The following is a 25,456-nucleotide window of genomic DNA, read 5'->3' as shown; positions in this document are numbered from 1 at the left end:
CAGTATAGATAAAATTAACATCACACCAAACATAAGAATACACTGCGTAAAAATAATCTACGCGAAGCTACGAGACTAACACAACTTGAACGGATCAAATCAGAGTTAAAATGGAGGAGATACGAATTTCCTAAGGTTTTATGGGCTCGAGATAGGATTAAATGATAAATTAATTTTCTTACTGTTTTCATGTCCAAACAGAGACTCTAGATGATGGGGAATAAAATTACAAAATTTTAGGAACTAGAATGGAGTAATTTGGAGTTCATATGAGTTTTCTATGAATTAACTAAGTTTTAGGAATTATTTTTGTATTAAAAATACATTTACTAATTCATTTATACATTTTTAAACGGGCTCTGGACTGGGCGTCAATATCCGAGAACAGAAGGGGTTTCTGCGCATAATATTCTAAGACTCAGAATCCTGCAGACAGGACTACGGGTTGTTATCGCGGAAATGGAGGGGCTCTTTAGAAAAAAATAGACATCGTGAAGGGTACTGGAGGATCTGAGCCATCCGATCATCAATCGAGGGCTTAGATTAAACGTGCATATGCGCTGAACCGGTACGCGATCGTGATCGACGGATTTGCGATCAACGGCACGAAGCGTTACACGTCCAGATATAATCTAACTCGTCCGATATGGATCCGACGGTCACAAACAATTGGGGCGAATTGTTTTCTTAACTCTAATCTCGGTCGCTCATCTGGTAATCTACGGCAGAGCGTTGTCTTCCTCATTTCGGTCGAGCAGAGCGACGCTGCCCTGCTCCCCGTGGTGGAGGTTCATCGGCGCGCGATCAGTGCTCCACCCCAGTGCTCCCACCCCAACGCTGACGGGTGCTACGAGATCTACGGAACAGAGCGAGCCGAATACAGTGACTCATACCGGAGATGAGTGTACTGGAGCGCGCGGTCCACGGAGAGGAGCTGCTCCACGGCGGCAACCGCACACCGGTGAGAAATTCCGCCGCGCCGACCGCACCACCAGCCCGGTCGAGTAGCAGCCGACCACCAGAGGTCCCGAGTTGACCGCCACGACCAGGAAGTCGACCGTGGGGCACGTCTACAGCGGCGGCACGAGCTGGCTATCCTAGCACGACGACGAATCTTGGTCGGCTGAAGATGGAGCGGGGCAACGCTTCGACCGGTGTTTAAATAGGGCAGGCAACGAGGATCTCGGCCGGGGGAGTTGGAGGTCAGATCGCGGACACAGTTGTCCAAACCTGCGTGATCTCCGTGCGGATCACTCCGTGTCCAAACAACCCACTTCGGTTCCGATTTTGGGGGAGAAGAACAGAAGCCGCCGCGAGGTCCGCCTGGTTGTTACCCTGATGGCGCTGGATGATGACAGGCGGGACCCATATGTAAGTGCCAGGAATAAAGAAAAGGGGAAGGGAAGGAGATGGGCTGCGCGGGAGGGAAACCGAGTTGGGCCAGCCAGATTCGGCCTAGTCGAGTTCTCAAGCTTCTCTTTTTTTTGTTTTGTTTTCTCCCTTTTTTCCAAATTCAAACTTCAATTCAAATTCAAACTTTGTGGCACTTTGTACACTGGCTAATTATTTATTTTGATCATACCAACTGTGATGAAGTTCTTTTAATGATAATTTTATTTGTATTGAATAATATTCCTTTCTCTCCTCTATTTTCATGGTTTTATTTTCAAGTTAAATTTTAAATTCTATGGATCCAATTATATGCTATTAATGATACATTTATTTTATTAAGCACAAATACACAATCAAATAAAAACTCAGCATGATGCAGGATTTATTTAGGTGTCTTTGGGGTATTTATTTAATTGTGTAAGTGGTGTGTTCACATGTGATGGTAAGTAGAAATAACACACATATAGATGAAGGAATTAATTCCTCCTCTTTTATTATACGTTACAAACTGGGTGTTACAGAAACCAAGGAGCCAGAGGAGTCTGAGCCGAAACTGTTTTCGCCAGAGTCATGCCAAAGGAGGCCTAGATTTAACTCCGCACACACCATTAGTGGTGGGCATTCCGTTAATTCAGTTTGGTTAATACAATTTTTATTATTTTGATTTTTGAAAAAATAAGAGTCGAAAATACGCGTACCAAACCGCATTAATCATCTCATTATTGTAATTTCATAAATTGTGAGTGGATATTATATCAACACAATTGAGCAATAGAATTTTTAAATGTGTCATATAATTACAGAGGCAAAGAACCATTAGCTATAGAATTATAGAAGTATAACCACATATTGATTTAATTTCCATGAACTATAAAAGTATAATTATAGAATTTCGGTGCATTCGGTTTCCATGGATTGAAAACCGAACCGAAACCGATTAACCGAATATCTCAAAAAAATTTGACAGGAATCCACATGCTAGGCCCTTGGACAGAGAAGCTTCGTCATGCTGTGAACGAGGCTAATCGGCTGTAGTCTCTCAAGCTTACCGGCGAAACTGTTCTCCTTAACAGCTAGCACCATCGGTGCGTCGTTTACGAGGAACAGACTACTCAAGAATTACCTTCCTGATCTCGTCTTCAGACAAGCATGTGTCCAAATCATCAAGATGCAGTGTCTCGGTAGGTCCAGTGCAGCTGCTCTAGATCGATCGATTCGGTGTTCGATCTCTGATGAAAGGGGTGCCCGGAATCCCCATGCAGTAAACAGGCCGCACCAGGGATGCACAGCGGCCGCACCCGAGCGCGATGCATAAACGATCTCCACATGGTATCCAGGATCCCTGACAGGCCGCACCGATGTCTTTCAATTCTTCCATGAATGGTCCCTTGTCACAGTCTTTGTGTTGGGTTGGGTAACACCACTCACTCCCCAACCCTCTTAGAGATCAAATTTAAATATAAACAAATAATATTCATACCATCTATATCCGCACCTACGGGGCACGATGGTTTATATCCATACCATTTTTCTCCCTCTTTCAATTCCTCTACTTGTACAGGTTTCCTCTTCCAACTACTCAATTTTTTTAAAGTGCTCTTCGACTTTCTTCTAGTCTCTATTCCTTAGCTTCTTATAATGTAGAGGAATACCAAGGTAATTCATTGGGAAATTACCAGGATTGAACCAAAAATATCCATGTATTGTTCTATGTGTTAATGGGCTTTCCCAAAGCAGAAAAGCTCACTTTTATAAAAGTTGATCTTAAAACCCGATGCTTGCTTGACGTATACACAAAAGTCTATTTCTCGGAAGACTCATGTATTGGAGGAACAACTTTAAAATATCAATGTCATTCTCTATACAATATTGCTAGACCAAAATTCTTAACAGTTTCAAAAGTCCTACTCCTCATCTCCAAATCTTTCTTAGCGTAGACATCTCACTGGTCCGCAACTAATTGCTTGGAATGCATTGTGATCTCGCATCCAAGGATTTGTTTCATCATAGAAACGAGATGCTTTTTATTGGAACTTGGCTCTAAATGGACGCTTCTCAGTAAAATCACTATATGCACATTAGTGTTTAATAACACCCCAACTTGAACAGAAGCTTTTGGAAACTAAACGCCTAGCTAAAAATTAAAGTTTTGCTATGGTAGTTACTATATGCGGTAGGGCTCACAAAATATAATTCAGCTAAGAGAATTTTGCAAGGTGATTTAACATGTTGTTTCTGCCATAAGAATGAAATAACTAACCATTTATTCTTTGAGTGTCCCCTTGCTTGCTTTATAAGGACTGTATTACACATAACCACGAGAAAAGAGCAACCTAATTGTGTGAAACATATTTTTAGCTTTTGGAAACTGAAACCCTTGTTTATGCTAGGAGCGGCTGCTATTTACTGGTCACTTTAGTTGGATAAAAATGACTTGGTTTTTAAGGAAAAAGAATGTGCTTTCTTCTATACAGGTTATTCGTATGGCGACCCATTACCTCTCAAGATGGGCTATGCTACAACATGTGCATTTGTTGGAGTGGGTTGCGAAGGGATCATAACTTTTTATGCAAGTAGCCAAGGTTTCTTCTTCCAAGCACATGGGGTGGTGATCTAGCCTTCATACTGAAGGTCACTAGAGTGTTATTTATGTTTTTCTTTTCTTGATGTGATTTTGTGTGTTCAATAGAAGTCAGAAATTGGCTCAGACTTCATATTTTATTGATGTACTTGTCTTATTTATTAATAACATTGCTTCCTTTATCGAAGAAAAATGTTGTTGGGCCTCAAAAGTTCGAGATGCTCAAGAGGAGACTAAAGTAAACTAATCTAAAAGTTCTTACAACAAATAAATTCTACCAAATAACTCATCACCTTTGTGTCTAAAGTGTTATATATTTTCAACATAAACATTGCAATTCCACTATTGTAAAAAACAAGAATTTAATTGGATAGAAGTAAATGCTCATGGTAAAAAAAGTTTGAAACACGACGATATTTTCTCACGATATTGAAGAATCAGCACTCACCACTAGACCTCGTTGGCTCCCTATTGATCCTCGCAAAGATCAAGTGTTCCTTCCGTGTTGATTCTTCGCCACACTTGCACGTTAAATCACATCCAATGGAGGTAGCAGTGGGTTTCTAAAAAAACAAGAGTTACATTCTTTTATGAACAAAGGGAGTATAGAATAAAATATATAGGCATATAATATTAACAATAATAGTTCATAAAATTTAATATGCTTATTAGTAAATATTTAACAACTAAATATATTAATTAGGCAATCATTATTTATATAATATTTATCATAAATTGATAAATTATATTGTAGTTCACATAAAGAAAAAATAAACTAAACAATAAAACAATTTGCAAAAAAATTAGATTTAAACTAAATTAGGAAAATGGTAAAAGTAATTTAATATTTATGCATCATAATAGTATTAAATTAGGCAACGACTAATGTGCAATCGAGTCTTATATGTAAGCGTGCAACCAAGAGACTCTGGATCCGTTGGATCGCGAATCGCGATCCAACCGTATATCACATTTAATAATTAAATCTTTCCACCACTGGCTCACGTAGATTTTATGGGAAAAACCGCGACAAATAACAGATATATCTTTGGTTAGATCATAATCCAATTGACCATGAGTTTTACTTGCACACTTGCACATAAGATCTCATTACACATTAGTCGTCGTCATTAAATTAATACTAAAAGTTACTTACAGATATTCTTCCAAATAGTTTTAGTACACCGTTAGTAATATTAAAAATAATAATTAGTCATCAGTTATATGGAAAACTTTTTAAATAGATTTATTATACTTTCTTTTTTGTATGAATACAAATAAATGTTTCCTATTTCTATCGAATAAAGGATTTAAAGTCGTATAGAGAGAAAAAAATGCTAAACAACCAATTTAATACACCTATTCAATATTCATTTCAGAAACGAATAGGGATACAAATTTCCATAAAGTATTAACGGATAGGGACTGGTAATTCAGCAGACATATAATTCCATCCCTAGTCTATAGGAGTAGCCTGTAGCGGTGAGACAGATTATTAGTGGTACGGAGGTCCTCAATAATTGGCACCGCGGGATCAGATTACTGTGCAGTAGTCGATCTCCGTGCAGCGGTGTGGGGGCGACGCCACAGGGCAGCCCACAGGCTTTTGTGTCAGGCCTTCACTGTGGCGTTCGTACCTTCGCCGAGCTGAGCCTGAGCAGCAGTGGCCAGCCGAGCGCCCGAGCCGGCTGGGCTGCCGGCCATGGATTGGGACTTGGGAGATGGTCGAACTGGAGCACCGCGCGTGGGAGGCACGTAGTACAGCCTGCTGATTTGACGCCGGCCATTGGCTGCTTCGTCCTCTCATCAGTACGCCGTCTGCCGGCTGCTGCAAGATGTGTCGCTGGACCTCTGGTGGCTGGTCTGATCGATCGGACGTCTCCATTAGCTCCTGCTGACCTTGTTGAGTTGTAGGCAATGGCAATGAGGTCCTCAAACAGTTTCCTCATCTATAGGTAGTAGTAGAGATGGCAATGGGTACCCGAAACCCGAAACCCGATGGGTTTTTACCCCATTAGGGTACGGGTTTGGGTCAATTTTCATACCCATGGGTTTGTTAATGGGCATAAATCTGTACCTAGCGGGTTTATGGGTACGGGTTTGTTCCTATAGTACCCAAACCCGTGAACCCATGGGTTTTTTAAACCCGACCAAACCTAGTGCATATTGTCATTTTATTTTTCATAAACGAACAGCAAACTTGTTATTCCTTATTTACTTCATAATTTTTATTAATTGGTGAATGTATTAGTAGTCGGTGAGAGTGTTGCTTGCTTGCTATTATAGTTTTTAATAGCGTTATATATGTGGTGGATGGATAACTTAGTGCAAGGTCACTTAATTATACAACTTATTATTTGTATTTCATTCTCTCTACTAATAATTTTTATATCAAATTATGAACTCGTTGTTCATTACATAGATTTTGGATCATTATATCATTAATCATTACGATACTTATTGATTATGAGAAGAACAAGTATATTGGAGATGAAACTCGCGGGTAACCCATGGGTACCCGTTAACCCGATGGGTACGGGTTTGGGCAAAATCTCAAACCCGTCATGGGTACGGGTTTTTTAATGGGCATAGATATTTTTCACGGGTACGGGTTTGGGACGGCAAAACCCAGCGGGTTTGTACCCGTTGCCATCTCTAGGTAGTAGTACTACTCGATGAAGAAGCGAGACGCCAAGACTGACTAGTTGACAGCGTCCCTTGCTGCAGTGGGAAGCCGTAGAACAAAAATAAACAAACAATTAATGCAGGCGTCCGTTTATTTCGCCGTGGAAGAAAAAGATTGCGACTTTTCGTCATGGAGTACCGGCTAGTATGAGATCATTCTTAGTGGTGGTGAGTTTCCATGCATTGTTTTGATGCTGTCACATCAAATTTAAACTAAATAATTATGTATAGATGGTTTTATCCAGATAAAACTATATTATCTCTATAAAATTATTTATCAGCTTAATTGGATGCCTGCGCTCTCGCTCCAGCGAGGGTGGCCGAGCGGATACGCCGGTTTTGGATGTATATATGGATGTGGGTAAAATGATTTATCTTGTATCCACTCATAAAACGTCTCATGTGAGGAATAGTGACTGGCAGGGTGTTATTGATCGGTTTGAAAAGAGGCTTAGTACATGGAAGGCCAAATTTTTATCTTCAGGTGGACGGTTGATATTGCTTAATTCTGTGTTAAGTAGTCTACCTACGTTCATGATGTCGTTCTTTGAGATACCAGTGGGCATCTTGAAGAAGCTGGATGCTATCCGATCCAGATTCTTTTGGCAGGGAGGAAGCAGTAAAAGGAAATATAGGTTGGCTAGGTGGCATATTGTCTGTCAACCAAAAGCATTGGGAGGTTTAGGCGTCTCTAATCTAGCTATAAAAAATATTTGCTTACTCAGCAAATAGCCCTACAAATTACTTAATGAGGATGGGATGTGGCAACAGTTACTCAAAAATAAATACCTAGGAGATAAATCCCTTACTCAAATATCTAGAAGATCAGGTGATTCACACTTCTGGTCAGATCTAATGAACATCAAGGATCAGTTTCTTAGATTGGGTGACTTTCAAGTGGGGGATGGTCAAAACACCAGATTTTGGCAGGATAAATGGCTAACCAGTCGTCCCTTTTGTGAGCAATTCTCGAACCTTTTTAATACAGTGCGCATTAAATCGGCCTTGGTTGCAGAAGTTTGTCTAGACACGAATCTTAATTTATCTTTTCGCCGAACAATTACGGGAAGTAAATTAGTGGAGTGGAAAAAATTGTTACACTTGCTAACGACGGTTAGATTCAGCCCAGCTAGAGACAAATTTGTTTGGGATGGTCATAAGAATGGAATTTTTTCTGTCCAATCTATGTACCATTTGTTGATGTATAATCCCAATAACAATCGGAACAAGATGATTTGGAAACTTAAAATCCCCCTGAAAATAAAAGTGTTTTTGTGGAATTTAGGTCGAGGAGCGATCCTTACCAAAGATAATTTAGCTAAAAAACGTTGGAAAGGTATCTTGACTTGTTGCTTTTGCAACCGTAATGAGAGTATACACCACCTCTTTTTCGATTGCTATATTGCCAAAAATATTTGGAGGATCATTTATCTTGCTCTAAAAATAGAAATGCCAGTCAACATTAATCATATTATTGGGTCTTGGGCAAGTAATTGTGGTCTAGTATACAAAAAGTTACTATTTACTGGAATATCAGCTTTATTTTGGTCTATTTGGCTTACTCGAAATGAGGTGGCATTTAATCAAAAACCAATACCATCAATTGTGCAGGTCATCTTCAGAGGTACCCACTGGTTCAAGTTCTGGAGACTCCTACAAAAGGAGGATGTATATCAACAAATTATCGATGTGTGTCAAGCTCTAGAAATGGTGGCGATGGAAATCTTTGCGTTTCATGGATGGCGATCAAATGCAAGACTTGAGTGTGCCTAGTGTTTTCCATAGCCATGTTATTTGGTTTCGTCGAGTTAGTTTTATTTTTCAAAGAACTGTTCATTAAGTCAATATTTGACATGTAATGGCTGTACGCATCTGATGCGAAAAGCCGGAACTCTTGTTTCCATTATAAAAAAAAAGGTAAGCAAATAGTAGCTCATATAAAGTTAACATATACAGTGGTCCAGGATAAGATGATACGGTAAATAATCACACCTAGCATGATGATGTGTCACTATATCAAAGAAAAGCTGGGCAAGAGTAATATGCGCCATGAAAGGGAACACACTTATTTTTGTTCGTAAAACCACTCAAACCTGAATATGGCTAGACAAATCACGTGTATATATCCTTGAGTACAGGAGAGCCACTGTGAGGTAGCCAGCTTGATCATCCAGGATAAAGGTGCGACAAGTGATCGATAACCACACAGCTGGCAGCCTAGCACGGATACTTGCGTTTTAGGTTATGAATCGGCGCAAACCATGTTCCCCACATACAATATTTATTATTATTATTATTATTATTATTATTATTATTATTATTATTATTATTATTATTATTATTATTATTATTATTATATGGGTTTGGTGGTACACTGCTAAATATGATTATATGTGTACTTATTCAGGCGAGATGCGTACGCCTGCCACAGTGCAAGCATGTGGAGGAGGTACATAAGAGCTGGAGTTCCCCCACAATTCATTCAACTAGAGCTACGTATGTGGATCCGAGGGTTCCTTTGGAACGGAGGAAGAACAAAAGAATTTTAGAGGATTCATTTTTTATAGAAAGTTTTTAATTTCTATGAGAGGCCTTGAAACAAAGGATTGAATCATATGAATTTGTTTAAAATTCCTATAGAATAACATTCTCCATATCAATTTCGAAGAAAAATAAGCATGAGGTCCAACCTTATGTTTTATTTTCCTTGTGTCTTGCATTCCTATGTTTCTCCTACACATTATCCAAACATGTGTTTTATGACTTTCCTGTGTAATAAATCCATGTAGGATTTCAATGGATGTACATTTTAATCCTATGTTTTTCTAATTCCTGCGCATTGAAAATCATGTGTTCTAAAGGAGCCCTAACTTCTCGAGGTTTATGCTCTGAGATGTTTTTCACATCTATAATCATCCAGGCTGGCCTTCTCCAGAGACAACATGTGTTTCTCAACAACAACAACAACAACAACAACAACAACAACAACAACAATATCTTCACAAATAACTTAAGGTAGCGTTTGTTTTAGCTTTTTCAGCTTCTGGCTTACAGACATTATTGCAAATTACTAAATGTCTAGCTTTTCAGCTCGTTTTTATAAGAATCGTTTGGTGAACTCCGTCCAAACTAACATGAACATAGAATCGATCGAGTCGTCGCGATAGTAGGAATTCGTCACTTTGTAGAATCTAAACTCTATGGAGCCTTTTATCTTTCTTCACATGTAATCCTCATGATACTTGGAATCCCCACGACCATATTCTCCTCACGTCCAGATTATTAGAAAAACTCGTCAGAAAAAAGCTAAAACAAATTGGACAGACATGTCAGCTAGATTGTAGAGGTATGGAAATGCCTTGCTCATGATTGAAATTTTAATAACAAAAAGGATGTGGTACAGAAAAGAATCAAGGAAGAACATAGTTCATAGGAAATTTGTTAACGATGCTACCTACATATCAGTTTCATGCGAAAAGCATAGTTGTCTGCTTCATATATATCTCTTGGAAGAATTTTGATTATCCCTTATGTTTCTTGATGCACATGTAGGGTGTGTTTGGTTGCCTGCATTTGCGCGTGCTTGCATCGTGAAATGCGGATAGCTGTTGTTTGGTTACTGTGAGCCGGGCTATGCGCGTGCGAGTTCTATGTTTGGTTGAATGCATGCATATTTAGATCCAGACTCGCACGATCCTCAAAACACTCTGGGCTAGGCTCACCAGATACGAGCAGATTGATCGCATCTGTGGAGCCAGGCTTCAGTGGTCCTGGCTCACACAACCAGGTTGCCTAGAGAAACCAACCAAACAGACCTATAATAAATGGTTTCACCTAGGAATGCAAACGGTATGCATATTTCCCAATTGGTCATTGTATCAAACCTGATTAGAGAAGACAAATATGAGACGCTGCAATGATTATTCCGCACTATTCGGCGCGGACTCTAGTTCTGATAAAAAAAATACTATGGGATATGGTACAAGATGAGCGTGGTTTAGTCAATTAGTCTATTACGACTTTATTTGTTTTGTTTGTCTTTGAATAAATAAATTCCTACATCTATCTCAAGTCAATTTTTTGAACTGAATTTATAACATCAAAATAGTATCATCATATACCATAAAATATATTTCATAATATGCTTGATTTATTTACGTTATTGATGTGGTTACTATTTTTTTATAAAGATAACCAAACCTAAGATAGTTTGATTTGCACGGTTTTTAGGAGTTAAGGTGCCGTTTGGTTCACATATTTATAATGTGATGGGTAACTAATAAAGTTAGATCATGTTTGTTTAGATCCAACCGTATTCAGATACCAAACTAGAAACTTATATCGCTCTATTAAAACTTGTTATCATTGGTACTCGAGTGTGAATCATTACTTTGTCATTACGTTACATTTCGTGGATCAAACAACACTTAATTGATTTAGAGATGTGGGAAGTAAGATGTGGCAATAAATTAATAGATACTTAACGCACACAACTATTTAAAAGATATATCATGCATGCTCTTATTTTTCATGAACCAAAAATAAATTGAATTTGTTCTCTCTCTAGCTAGTTGTACCGTTTATTATGGAGGTTGTTATAGTGAGATTAGAGTGAATAATGTTCATATAGTTATTAAGCTAATCACAGTGAGGATTTCATGTCCCTATTTCCAAAAATGCCACATCAGATTTATGGATGAATGAAACATCCTCTCTTAATAGGGAGTTTCATCTCACTATTTCATATGTCAACATACTTCTTAAATGCTGCATATAAATAACCAATAAGATTTACTCAATTATATGAAGATGAAACAAAACACTCTCAGTGGAGGTTTCACACAGTTTCCAAGACCTTGGAAACGAGTTAACATGGTTTCATCCCCATGAAACTCTTCCTTCTTAAATGATGTGACATATCATCCAAATAGCTGATGTGGCAGACTAATTAATACATTAAACACCTCATGAAACCTCTATTGTGATTAGCCTTAGGTCATATCGCCGTCACAAGGAGAAAGTGGTGTGCCATTTTTGGTCTTCATTGCCGCCGTCACCTAAGCTCATTCTCCTTCCTTTCGATAACCGATGGCAAAAAAAAAGGCAGGCGGCTCATCTCTTGTCACATCAGTTCTCTAGATCCAGATCGTTAGGTAATGTTGCCTAAACTAATTAATCTATCGGCAAAACTAGATTACTTAATGTAAACCCCATGCACACCAACCGACACTGTGGCAAATAAAAACGTTGGATGATACATATATACCCACCTGAAATATTAGGAAACGAAATTCTCAACAAAACACACACACACGGCTAATAATCATGGCCCTTGGGCCTCGATCGATCGGGTACGTGGGCCCAACTACTCCAAACCAACATTATAAATGCGGAGAGACGGGTCCATCCGCAATGAATCGTGTGACAAGGAAAGCTCGTCCCCCTCGCCGAGGTCCACCGCACCGTAGCCGTAGGGTCGGTACTCGGTAGGCCATATATGCTTTGCTCCGGCCGGTCCGATGATTTATTCTTGCCTACTAGCAGGAAACGGATTTTTATTTTTACTCGCTCTCCTTTACTAAAAAAATCGCGTGGGAGAAGATGGTAATGGAGATGGATTTTTTTTTTGGTGGGGGACAAACGGAGGCGGATCGGAGACGAAACCTACCTACCCGGCGTGTCCCCGGAGCCGGGGCAGAACTCTTCAGAGAATCGGCGCAGCACATGCGGCTGCTCGTCCAACAGAGCCCGACATGAAATGAACAGCGTACCGTCATCACGCGGTTACAGTTATTAGTACATTATTACAGAGAATCTACGAAACTACTACTCCATGTTACAGTTACAGAGTAGTCCAATAATAGTAGTAATTCAAAAAAAAAAGAAAAAGAAAACCAGTATTAGTTGCTAGTGCCTTTCAGGGCCATGCTGCTGGCAATTTCAATTTCCTCTAAACGAGACCTATCTCACAAAGAAAAAAACAAACTGCAATAATATAGTGCTATAATGTATTATATAGCCGTAGAATATATGAAGAACATACTACCTACATTGAACTCTTGTTCCTATAATTTTTATTTAGAATAAACAAATCAATTTCTATCACAATGTTCACTATTTGGTAGAATTTTTTTTATAGAGTAATGCAGAAAACCCTCTAGAATATTTCTCCCTATGACCTTTCTAAACTGATAAATTTCTTCTAGGATCCTTTTATGCGATGGAATTAGGAATGATGTGCGTGAGATGTACAAGATTCGTTCAAGGAACCAATTGTTCGCCGTAATAGACCTTTAATAATACTCTCTTGGTTCAAATTTATAGTTTATTTGACTTTTTTATCCTAAGTTTGATCGACTCGTCTTATTATAAAGATCATTATTATCATTAGTTTTTATTGTGATACATTTAGTATATAATATACTTTAAACATGGCTTTGATTTTTTTCATTTTTTTGTTAAAAAGATTAATAAAACGAGCCGCTCAAACTTGATATAAAAAGTCAAACGAATTATATATTAGAATAAATGTAGTATAATTATAAGACATAACGTATTTATATTTAGGGGACTGAAATTTGGAGGCCCCGCTGAACCTCCCGCACTTGCCTTGGGAACGGGTATGGTGCCTTTGCTCCCCATTTTGTAGGGTCCAGTGCAAATATATCTTGACGATATATTTTTTTCAAAGGGAAGACACGGATGCGGGATGCACCTAGACAGAGACGGCAAGGGGAGGGAGGGGAGACCGGGACTACTACCATACCATCCCATGCCATGATGCGCCACCACAGCAAGCAGCTTGCTGCCTGGCTCTGTTCTATGCTCCCCCCGCGCTACCATTTAACGCCTCGGTCGATCCTTGCGTCCTATGATCCAGCAGAATAAAAACGAGATGTTTAGCTTGGGGTGGATACGTAATTCGCCCGTGCCGTCTCTGCGGTGCGACTTGTGCGGGCAGGATGCGCAGACCTAGGTCTTTCTGGGACGCACCTGTCGTCTATCGACGGAGGCACGGGTGCGACTTGTGCGGGCAGGATGCGCAGACCTAGGCCTTTCTGGGACGCACCTGTTGTCTATCGACGGAAAACGATAAGCGTCGACCATCTACTCGCCAACCGATCATTGTTATCTCGGGGGCCACGTGTTTACGAGACTAGTATACACCTCACGCTAACGTTATAATCCTATGGAGGGGAGGGGAGAGGTCGACGGTAGCGACGACGACGCGAGGGGAGGAATTGACGGCGGCGGCGGTGGCGAGACGGGTGAGGGGGGGGGGTGGCGGACGCAGGGGAGGATGAGGGAAGATCCAAACAATATTGTCCATTGAATTTGAGTATGAGAGAGATGGTTATGTAGCGATTTGAACCGTTGGTTTTTATGGTATGTTAAGTCTAGGTACGATTTATTTAGCGGATTTAGTGAACGTTACGGGTGTAAAAGTGATTTGGCTAGATATGTTTTACAAAATTTAAACTGTTGGATTATACAATGGTATAGATAATATGCCAACCATCAATTTTCTCCTTCCAGTTCACACGTAGATCCAAAATTGCTTGATATCTAAAGATCGTTTATCCGGGTGGGTATTTTTTTACCAAGAACTAAAGGTCTAAAACACTAAACCAAAATAAAGGGAGATGTTGGAGTATGGACTTTTTTTTAAGGTAGCAAAACTTTTAGGAAGGTCTCAGTCCTTAACTATTGGGAGATTAAATTTTAGGAGATCTTGGAGGCTAAGTAACGTGTCCCTTTCTCGACGGCCTTTTTTACAGGTGCCTCGCGACGACTTTAATGACAGTTTTCTGTTTTTTATTTGACGGTAACAGACAAACGCAATCTATCTGTGCTCATTCTTAAAGCATCTCTAACAATATATCCTATAAAAATATCCTAAATTAAAAATAAATATATTTCATAGAATTTAGGACACAAAAAAATAAGCTCCAACAGTAAAGTGCTAAATCAAGTGATTAATCGAAATATGTTAATCTTCTACGTACGTTTGTAAAGTTTTATGAAGTGTCCAATCGTTTAGATCTAGATATGGAGCAACCCAATAAGTTGTAGTATATTTGTGATACTTCGGAAGGCGATCTATATTTATTTGATATCTTTTTAATAAGACACAGTTGGAGCAGTTTTTTTAGTTTGAGCCTTATAATTTAATTTGGGGTACTCTTAGAGATGCTCTCAAGTCATAGGCTTAAATTCTATCTCTACTAACATGTTTTATCTTTACATATTGGACCGATAAATCTTTGAAATAACATTGATGAAGTTATCAGATGTCTCACCGTATATTCGGCCCATAAAAATACAACAAAATCATTAAAGGGTGTTTGATTTTTTTGGAACTAATTTTTAATATGGACAATAACTAATATGCAATCAAGCTTTATATGCAAGCGTGCAAGCGAGTCTCTCGGTCCATTAGGTTATGATCTAACTGCAGACATAATCATGGTTTGTTAGGAGTTTTTCTATAAATCTATATGAACTGGTGGTGGAAGGCTATAAGTATGAAATGTGATATATATATATGGCTGGGTCATGATTTAATGGACCAAAAGTCTTGATCGCAGATTGTATATTAGTTCTTGCCATGGTTATGATTATGAGGCACGACTAATATGCAAGCATGTACTAGGTGCAAGTACGCAAGCAGACATTTTGATCCGTTAGATCTAGATCCAACAATATGTCATGTTTAGCACCTAAACCTTCTACCACCACCTGGTATACCTTTTATAAAAAAAAACTCATAACAAACCACAATTGTATTTACCGTTGATATAGATCTAACAGACTAAAAAGTCTGCCATGACTATGAGGCTCTTATATATTACTATCTTCATTCACAAATATATGACACCGTTGATTTCCTTTTTGAAAACTTTGATCACTCGTCTTATTCAAAATATTTATTCAAAAATGTAAAATTTTAAGTAAAGCACAAACTACTTCAAGTGATAAAATAAATTTAAAAAATAAATGATAACTCATTAATTTTTTGAATAATACGTTTTTTTAAAAGTCAACGGTGTTATATATTTACAAAGGGGAGTATAAAATAAATTTCTCTGTGAGGCCCAACAAAACTAGGGTGTGATGGGCTTGGTACTAGAACAACAGTGCCTAATCAGCTGGGCTAAGCCGCTAAGTGCTTTCTGGGCTGCTGCCAAATCACCAGCCCAGAAACAACACATTTCTCAATTGAACATCAGAGGCACCGAAACACCATATGATGCCTGTCGCTCAACGAATACCAAACCTCAATGAAGAGGGGCAGTAAATAAATAAATAGTTGCTGAGCTAAAAATGAAGTGGAAGGGTGAAAAAAAAAACAGAAAGCAACGGGTGTTTGTTCCCACGTTATAACAATTATCACGAACTCATCCTAATACGACTGGTAAGAAACTAATAACTTGAGAATCACTAATCCTCTCCACATTTATTTATGTATCTACATCTGCTGGCGCAACCGCAGCCCGCTGCACATCATCTGCTGGTACACCGACGGGGCAGCGCCGCCGGCAACGTTGCCCTCGACCTTCACGTCGTCCTTGGGCGCCACGAGGCCAGCGGCCTGCATCGCCTGCCGGTGCCTCAGCAGCGGGTGCTGCTGCAGGGACGACGGCGCCAGCATCGGGAGCTTCAGCCCATCGACGGCGCTGAGGGTCCCCGCCGGCACCGGCAGGCTCGGCAGTGACGTGGGGCCGGCGCCGCCAAGGGGAATGGAGGAGGCATACGTCGGGTAATTGCCCATCGGCGCCAGCGGATCCCTAGGCGGCGGCAGGCCGAACGGCACGCCGCAGCCGCCCAAGTGCCCCATCAGGCCGTCGCGCAGCGACGGGTGCTCCAGCCTGCGCGGGCCACCCGCGCCTGTCGCCGCCGCGGTGCCCGGGTGGCCGCTATTCCTGGCGGCGGGGACCTCGTGGTTGTGCCTGCCCTCGTACGTGGTGATCACGGACTTGAGGTCGTGCGACGCGCGCTCCACGTGCTTCCGCACCACGCAGCCCGGGTACGTGCACTTGTAGTAGCTCCTGAGCGCGACACGCCAGAGTAAAAACACTGAGCAAAATGCCATTCTTGGAGCTCTGGGGAAAAAAAAAGAAGCTGCTGCTTCTGACAAACCTTGGATTCGGGTTGCCCTTGACGACCTTCTGCCCGTACTTGCGCCAGCGGTAGCCGTCATCTAGGATGTCCACCTCGCTCGTCGTCTGGATCACCACGCGAGGCTCGCGAACAGCTCTCGACGCGGTGCTCATATCGATGGCGTACGACTCCAGCTTCCTGAAATAACCAGACGGTCAGCTCTAGTCTAGATAGAGCATGACATGACTAGCAAGAAACCTACAGACGCGCAGATACTAATCAGTGACCTTCGTTTACATTCCAGCTCGTCACCCTCCGCGTCGGCACCGCCCTGAGACATACTGCCACGAGTCACCCTGTCGTCCCCGCCCACCTCGTCGGACACAGACGTCACATCCGCGCCCTCGGGGGACCCAAACCGAGTTGCCGAGTCGACCTGCATCGAGGCCGGCGAGTCACAGCGCTCAATGGGAACTGAGGGCGACGACGTCGCGTCCATGCCATCCTGAACACCCGCACGCCTCGGCTGGTTGGCGTCCAGTGCGTTTGCCTGTGACCCCAGGTTGTCGGCTGCGTCCGCCTGCGCACTGTCGCCAAACGGGTGCACGGGCTGGACGCCTGGACGGCGGCTCTGCGTGGGCTTCGGGTGGTTATGCGCGCCCTTGTAGATGATCTCCGTGATGTGCCCCTCGTGCGAGCGCTCGACCTTCTTCTTCACCAGGCAGTTGGGATGCGTGCACTTGAAGTAGCTACGCGGGTACTCGCTGTGCTTCACCTGCTTCTGCCCGTACTTCCTCCAGCTGTACCCGTCCTCTGCTGGCGTGGTAGTAGCCATTGCCGGGTAGTCTTCCCTCGCATCACTTTCCTCAGCTGTCTGTCCGTGATCCGGGGGTGATATGTGTTCATTGCCTGCACCGGCGCCAGATGCAGGACGGCTGAGCTTGGGGTCATGAGGACCGCCACTATTAATAATGGTCTGCGAATTGTGATTCAGCTGGTTCAGTTGGCTGAGCAAACTAGCCTCTTGTACTGTCAGAATCTTGGTTTCAGTCTTGACAGAAGACTTCGTATTTTGTTCCTGACGGAGCAAATATGAACTAACTCGTAAGGAAATGATATCAAAAGGTATTGGATCATGAATGGAAAAAAACAAAAAATGTTCAATTGACATTTTGAAATGTACAATTAGAACGATGTTCTTATATGTTTAGTTGGAACTCGAGGAAGACTAGCCTGTTGTTTAGTTGCCAGTGAGGATTATTTTTATTGAACTTCTAAACTATCTAACATTAGCTGGTCTCTGGTCTTTCTCCAATTAGTATGAACAAAATGCAGCAAAACAGCCACTTTGTGTCACTAACACTCAGAGAATAGACAAATGTGCTTCAAGCCTCAACCATTCCAAAAAGACAAACTAGTCTGTTACAGGTAGTGCAACAGATAAAAGACTTACAGAGCAAAACCATTTGGATTTAACCGATTTCTCATCTAGACTCGGGGCAAAATTTCAGAAACAAACATCACTGCAAACTGCACGTTTATACGAATACTTTCTAAGTTAAGAGATCCTTTTACCATTAGCGCACAAGCAAATGTTATCATGAATAACCTATGAAGTATTCAAATGTTACCTTCAATCATTACCACGCAAGCGTCGCAGGAATAACATATGAACTATTCAAATGTTGCTAACCTTCATTGCTTCAGCAGTGTAGTGTGAGGATTTCAGATCTAAGGGCTTGAAAGGAAAAGCATTAGGGCCATCTCCAACTGAAGGAGGACCACCTCCAAATCTAATAGGATCATTGTCATTTGTGCTACCAAACATGAATAGCGTCCCCGTGGTTGGCGAGGCCTGGCCCTGAAGAATTGCAAGGAAACAAAAAACATTGCTGTCAGGTACGAAATAGCTTCAGTATCGGAGTTCATTAAAATAATTGTCCTAGTTGATACCTCCTTAGTTAATTTACATATGAAATAACATGATGATTCAAAATACAGATATGAATATGAAGAGAGCAAACACATGAAATTCCTATGCAGCTTTGACAACATTAACAGCTATTATATTGGAGTTCCAAGTAGTACATAAGGGGGAAGTTTGGACCTGAAGTGTGGGGCATACATTGCCACATAACTATGGAAAGAACAGAGATTGATCATCATATTCTTGCTTTCAAGAAAACTTTGAAATATTTGAATGGTACGATACTATTTTTCTGCTTTTGAGAAAACAAACAGAAGCCTGTTTGGAAAGAAGAGACTGGATGGTACAAAACAAGGCAGAACTGATCATCATGGAACTGAAGTAGAGCTTTCACGAACTCCCCTGGAGAGGTCAAAAGCTTATTAAAGCAAGCATTCTTGAACTGTCAGTTTAGCATCCATAGACGAAAGCAATACTGATTCTGGTAACGCGTCCACACCCTATCATAACCTAGAGAAGAGCACATACCATGGAATTAGAAACGAAGACTGGTGACTCCAGCAGCGTTGCTGGGCTCAGGCCAGGCGGAATCGTGAGGTAGGGCGATGGAACTTCGGGTACTGAATTGTCAGCTCCAGCTGCTGTGCTGAAGGGCATGTTGAGCTTCGACACCATGAATCCAGCTCTTGCCTGCATCCTCTCCGCGAGGCTGCTGCCAGGACTGGACTTCTGGCCAAGCTGTGGGGTTAGTGGCACTGACCGAGCTTCCTCCTCAGGCGGCCTTACGGTGACTGCCAAGCCATGCTTCTCAAATCCAGCTTCAACGTCGTCGTTGCTGTGGCCCCCTGCGGTGTCTGGTCGAACAGCTTCGGTTTGGAAGCTCGTCAAGGATTCTGGGCCTGGATTAGGATCATTCCACTCCATTGCTACATGACCTTCCATCTCAAGCTTGGATTATTCAACCTAACCTAACGGGGTGAAAATTAGTTAAATGACACTAAACATCAGCTTCAAAGTTACAGAGGTAGACAATGATAACATTGAGAGACAACAGGAATCTGACAACGGTAGTGATATTTCTTTTGATGAAAATTGTGAAGCTGGTTGCAAAACAAAAACCGTGTCAATGACACTAAACGACAACTCATATAGTACCGGTATTTTTTAAGAAATTCATAAAGGATTGTTCAGTTATTGGATTCGATGGGACTAAAAAAATTATGAAAGGTTTTGACTTGTTTGTGATTTAAACCTACTCAATAACACTTAATCCATATAGTTAGAGAACAAAACAAACAAGACAGTGTTGAAATGCGAAAGTCGATGCGAGCAGCACACTCCCCTACCAAGTAATACTGTACTAAAAAAACTAAAAGGAAATAAAGAATGGAACATGACTATTTCATCGCATCCACCTAGAGTTTTTGGTTTGATTAATCATTCCATCCAAAATGAGATGGTGTATTATAGATCTATTTTCTTAAATTTGATGGGATGATCTCATTTCTCGTATTAATACTAACTAATTATAACGAATGAGGTGATGATAGATCAATTCATTATATTTTACAAACAAAACAAAAAAAAATGAGTGAGAAGATGGTGGACTAACGCGCTCATCAAACTGAACACTAAATTAAGTCTTTGTTCGATTATTCTAATTCCATGTGAATTGAAGTATCCTCGCTAAGGATTTAAACCGACTTAATATCATATAATCTATATAGATTAACGGTGAAGAACAAGTGATCAAGAGCAGGAAGGCATGGAACCTCCGACAGGGAACAGTTTTCCCCGAGAGCTCTCTCCAAAATGTCAAGTCGAATAGTCTCTAAACTCGAACTTATTATACTCCTGTTTCAGGTTAAGGTTTTAGATGACAAGGATGAAACGTCTATCCGGAGAGAACAGCCAGGATAAGGAAAAAGAAATGTAGAAACATGCAAGAACATGCTGATGACGCAAAACTGCGTATAATGTAGAACAAAGAAAGATCCAAAAATTCTGCGAGATCCGCAGGAGATGGATGCGCCATCGATTCCGCGAGAAACACAGGTATGGATAGAGGGTTAGGGAGTAGGGACGATCCCCTCGCGGCGAATGACAGGCCGAGAAACAGAGACCCTGGCTACGGAGCCATCGAGGGGGAATGGGGATGGAACGCGAACCTGTGCTGTGACTGGAGGAGGATGATCGCCGGATGGCGAGGCTCCACCCCGGCCCCTTTCCTTGTAAGAAATGGGAAGTGTCTCCTGATTCGGCGACGGCTCCAGTCCACCGATGGCCCAAGAAAAAAAAAGCGCAACAGGAACGAAGCACAAGGATCAGGGACAAATGATGGGCTGCAGCAGGCACAGGGGGGAGTCAGGAAAAGAAGGTTCCCCCCCTGCCATTACTTGGCTCCCTCACTCTCTTTCTCTCCCATCGTTCTCACAGCACGATTGTTTTACGCCGGAGAGAGAAGAGGAGTAGAATAAAGGGTGGAGGAGGAAGGATCAGAAGCAGAGGGAGAGAGAGAGAGAGAGAGAGCAGGGTGTGAGGACGGAGGAGCAGGGGCGGTTTCTGACCAAGAGAAGGGTGGGAGATGTGCGGAAGGATCCGTTGGGACTCGAAACGGGCGGGTGTGGAGAGAGAGAGACGGACATTGATGCCATGCTCGGGCTGCTCAGCTCGGCGTCCATCTACATATGTATCTTGCCCGTGCTGCAAAATGCAAACTGCGTTTCCGTTTCCTGGTCGGGGGTTCGTATATACTGTACCCATGCATGCACAAGGGGAGAGCAGAGCAGCGTGAGATATAGACGTTGGATGCGGCCGTTGGCTTATACGCAAACATGTAAGTACGAGTACATCACCGCCTAGTATGGGTGAAAACGGGTAGGGTACCCGAAACGGGTACCGGATACGGATACTGATTCGGGACCATTTTTCGGATACGGATACGGATATTTTTGTATTCGGGACGGATACGGGTAATACCCGGATAGTACAGCTTCGGATTCGGGTCGGATACGGAACGAGTACTACCCGGTGAATACCCGGATATTCGGGTCGGATACGGGTACCCGGAATTCGGGTACCCGTTTTTTCTTTTTCTGCATAATAATATAGTTATAAAATCATAACTTTTACATATGAAATCGGATGAAGATAAAGTTTATATGAAAATTGTAGAGCTCGAAGAGATCTATAACTTTGTAGTACAACACATTTTTGTTTAAACATATCTTTAGGCCAAAATCATTGAAATAATGTCTAAATTTATAACAAAATAATAGACTTTAACATTTTCATGTGGGGACTTAAGATTATCTCTATGTGGGAACTTAGAATTATCTTTTTATAAACTATTTATTAATATTGGTAACTTATTCACAATTTCCGATCGACACTACAATATTTTTATGAATTTAATTGTATTTTGATGATTTTCTACAACAAGAAATTAATAATACACCAAATAGCCTAAAAATTCATGAATTTTTACGGGGACACAACATATATCCACATATAGTTCTCAAAAAACATTTAGATTATAAAATCCACAAGATGTTGGTGTTTCTTCCATTCCACTCCCACTTATTGCGTGAGTTACACGTGAAATCATTTTATGTATCGACGTTTCAACATAATTAATATTTCATTTATCATTTTCATGTGGCGATTTGAGGTTTTATTTGAATAGAATGTTTTTTGTTTTGGTAATTTTTTGCAATTTTGGGTCAAAACTAGTGTATGTATGAATTTTAATTATATTTTGATGATTTTATGTAGAAAGAAATTAATAATGTACAAATAGCCTCAGAAATCTATGAAATTATATGAAGGTATAACATATGGCCACATATAGTCATAAAAAATAATGGGACCATAAAATCCACAGGATGTCAACGTTTTTTCTATTTTATTTCCACTTATTGTGTGAGTTACACGTGAAATCACTCTAAGTATCCAAGTTTCAACATAATCAATACTTCACTTTACCATTTTTATGTGGGAACTTTAGATTATCTTCTATTAAATGTTTATTAGTATTAATTTACTTGCAATTTCGTGGTCGAACAAGAATATTTTATGATAACCAATTAATGCATTATCCGACAAGTATCCGATATCCGATCAAATAATATCCGTATCCGTCACTTATCCGCCCGGATAAATATCCGGTCCCTGTATCCGTATCCGTCCCGTTTCTAACTATCCGTATCCGATCCCGAATCCGTTTTAAATACATTAGGGTAGGATACAGGATGGGCTACTATCCGTCCGTATCCGCCCGTTTTCACCCCTACCGCCTAGGCGCCTACGTACGGTAAATCCGTGCCCGTGGAAGATTGGGTTAGGGCGATGCTCAGCGTGTTCGCTTCGGATTAAATCCAGTTAAGGGTCCGTTCACTTGTCTGGGAAGGAATTAGAATTCGTTACAGCTTATCAAAATTTTATATAAATTAGAGAAGTAATCTAGCTAGAAATCATTCCGGAGCTTCAATCCGTGAAAATCGAACAGGGCCTAAGGGTATATTTGGTTCCAGTGGATTGAGCGCCCAGAATAATTACTAGCTGGATTGTTTATCTGACTTATATAAGATTTGATCAACTGGAATGATTCTTAGTGAAATACGGCATAAACGAATAGGCCAAATATTCGGATTGTTGCTATAATTGCAATCTATAGATAAAATATTGTACTATTAGTAGAAGCTGGTACGGATTAAATCTAAGTGAACTCTTGGTCTGGCTAAGAGATGGAGATTGAGATTACAGGTGAACCGATAAATAGGCTTTGCACCCGACGAGGTAGTAGTACATCAGGCTGGGTCGATGTAAATGTGATGTACGAGAGTACGGCATGGTCGCCATAAATCAAGTTATCAAGAGGCTCCTGTCCCGTTACGTGCGCCGCGGTTGGATCGACTGCCTGCACTGCACCGCTGTGAGCGTAGTAGTAGTACGTTGGATCTCGATCGATGCACTCGTGCCATGCGCAGCCTGCAGCCATTAGGGGTCGCTGGGCAGGCTGTTGGAGGTTGTAGCACGAAAAGATCTGTTCAGTGTTCACATTCTTCTGGCCCATTGAATGCGAGCGAGGGAGCGTCTGCGATGGCGATGCGCCTCCCCGAGTCCCACCAGGCCACCAAGTTGCATCCAAACTGCATGCTCCAAATCCAAATGCAATGCAATGCAACGCAGCGGGTACGCACGTACGTACTCCTAGTCTCCTCCTACACGCGAATCATGCATGCTCTGCTCGAAAAACAGAACATGGGCTGCGGGGTAAAAGACCACAGCTACTCGCTCGTAGTCGTAGTACAGCCACAACATGCACGCACAGCTGCGGCCTGTGGTCAGTGGGTGGCCGATCAAAAAATAAAAAAAAACTGCAAAAGGCTACAAGTAGCCGGCCGTGCCTGTACTGCCACTGAAGATATGCTCCAGACGCAACCTCTGTCTATGCGTACCATTCATTCATGCCTTTTGGCACGACGGCGTCCAATCCGTCCGTCCGTCAGTGAGCGAGAGTCTTCTCACAGCCGAGGCAGAGGGCCGACGCGGACATGACTGCGCTGCGCTCAGGGCCAATCTGGGTGGCAGCACTCACTGCACCTCGGTCGCAAATCTCAACATGCCCGGCGCCGCAACTGGTCCATACCCTCCCTGCCCCTGCCACCGCTCGGCAGCCAGCCACTGCGACTGATCTCCGCGGGGGGCCACCCGGGATGTCTGCAGCCCGTAGCATGCAAAACCGTCGGGGGTTCCTCATGCATGATGCGTACCTTGTTGTATCTGTTGAGAAACCCTAATGAAGGGTTACGTGGGCAAATACCGAATATGCCCCTGATGACAATCACGTCTCTATATATAGAACATGTACCCCTCATATGGAATAGAGATCAGAAAGAGGCCAGAGGCCCAACCCTATATCCAGTGTCTCGTGTGTTTCCTCTGTCGTGCTTATGGGAAGGGAGACGGATTCTCTACATCTTCTTGCGCCTCTACTGCTGACGGGAGGGAAGGGAGCGGATCTGGTGATTCGTGGTGACGTAGTTCTCAACACGTTATCAGCACGTTCTACCTCGACGTTGCTGCGGGATCAGATCTGCATCAACTCTTCATCAAGCCGGCAGGTCACCGGCCTAGCCGAACTGTCCTACGCGACAGGCTTCAATTACCCTCTACGCAATCGAACGGTATTTTTTTAGATCTACTGTTCATAGGATCTCACCTAGCGGAACTCTCTGCTCTCATGTTTGTTTCGGTGGGAGTCCTTGCTGCTCCACAATCTCTGGTGGGTTCCGGAGAACGTGCCCATGCAAAAATAAAAATAGGGATGCACCGCGCAATCCGCCTAGGCGCGCTGCACTAACCTGACGTCGCGCGCCACCGATCCTACAGCGTCGTGTGGGCCCGCTGCTCAACGCGCCTCCGCTGCGTGCATCCTGGCTACCTCGCTGGCGGGCCTCGATCGTGCGTCACACGCGCAGAGAGGAGTGGATCGTCCATGCAGGCAGCCAGGCAGTTAGGGCGTGTTTGCGACGTGTATCCGGCCGGCTCGGCCCGCTCGTGTGAACCGGGCTAACTTCAGCCGGTCTCAACTGGTACAACGTATCTTGTTTGTGCACTTGTACCAAATAAACCTGGCCCAAGTGAGCCCATGTTTGCCACACATAGACGAAGCCAGTTTTGTTTCTTGGGAGCAGCCACGAGCGGCTGGTTTGCACCACGAGCAGCCGAGCTCCAGAAAAACGGAGCCTGCCTTCGTTTCGTGGGAG

General features: G+C 42.1%; 1 protein-coding gene across 2 annotated transcripts; it reads right to left on the bottom strand.

The window, feature by feature from the left end:
- Positions 1 to 15,909: 15,909 nt before the first annotated feature.
- Positions 15,910 to 21,377, bottom strand: LOC100383070 (uncharacterized). 2 transcript variants are annotated; one of them, XM_008670154.4, is made up of 6 exons: positions 20,855 to 21,377; positions 19,215 to 19,654; positions 18,453 to 18,620; positions 17,047 to 17,837; positions 16,799 to 16,957; positions 15,910 to 16,707 (listed from the first exon to the last, which is right to left on the bottom strand). In XM_008670154.4, exons 2-6 carry the CDS (start codon positions 19,626 to 19,628, stop codon positions 16,128 to 16,130), a joined length of 2,112 nt encoding a protein of 703 aa, XP_008668376.1. In that variant the 5' UTR covers positions 19,629 to 19,654; positions 20,855 to 21,377; the 3' UTR covers positions 15,910 to 16,127. The 2 variants fall into 2 exon arrangements, with proteins under 2 accessions (XP_008668376.1, NP_001169214.1); NM_001175743.1 differs by having other exon boundaries at positions 15,929 to 16,707; positions 19,215 to 19,649; positions 20,855 to 21,211.
- Positions 21,378 to 25,456: the final 4,079 nt, after the last annotated feature.

This window comes from Zea mays, chromosome 2 (genome assembly GCF_902167145.1).
Source record: "Zea mays cultivar B73 chromosome 2, Zm-B73-REFERENCE-NAM-5.0, whole genome shotgun sequence".
NCBI classification, from domain to species: Eukaryota; Viridiplantae; Streptophyta; class Magnoliopsida; order Poales; family Poaceae; genus Zea; species Zea mays.
This window is presented reverse-complemented; position numbering and strand designations above follow the sequence as displayed.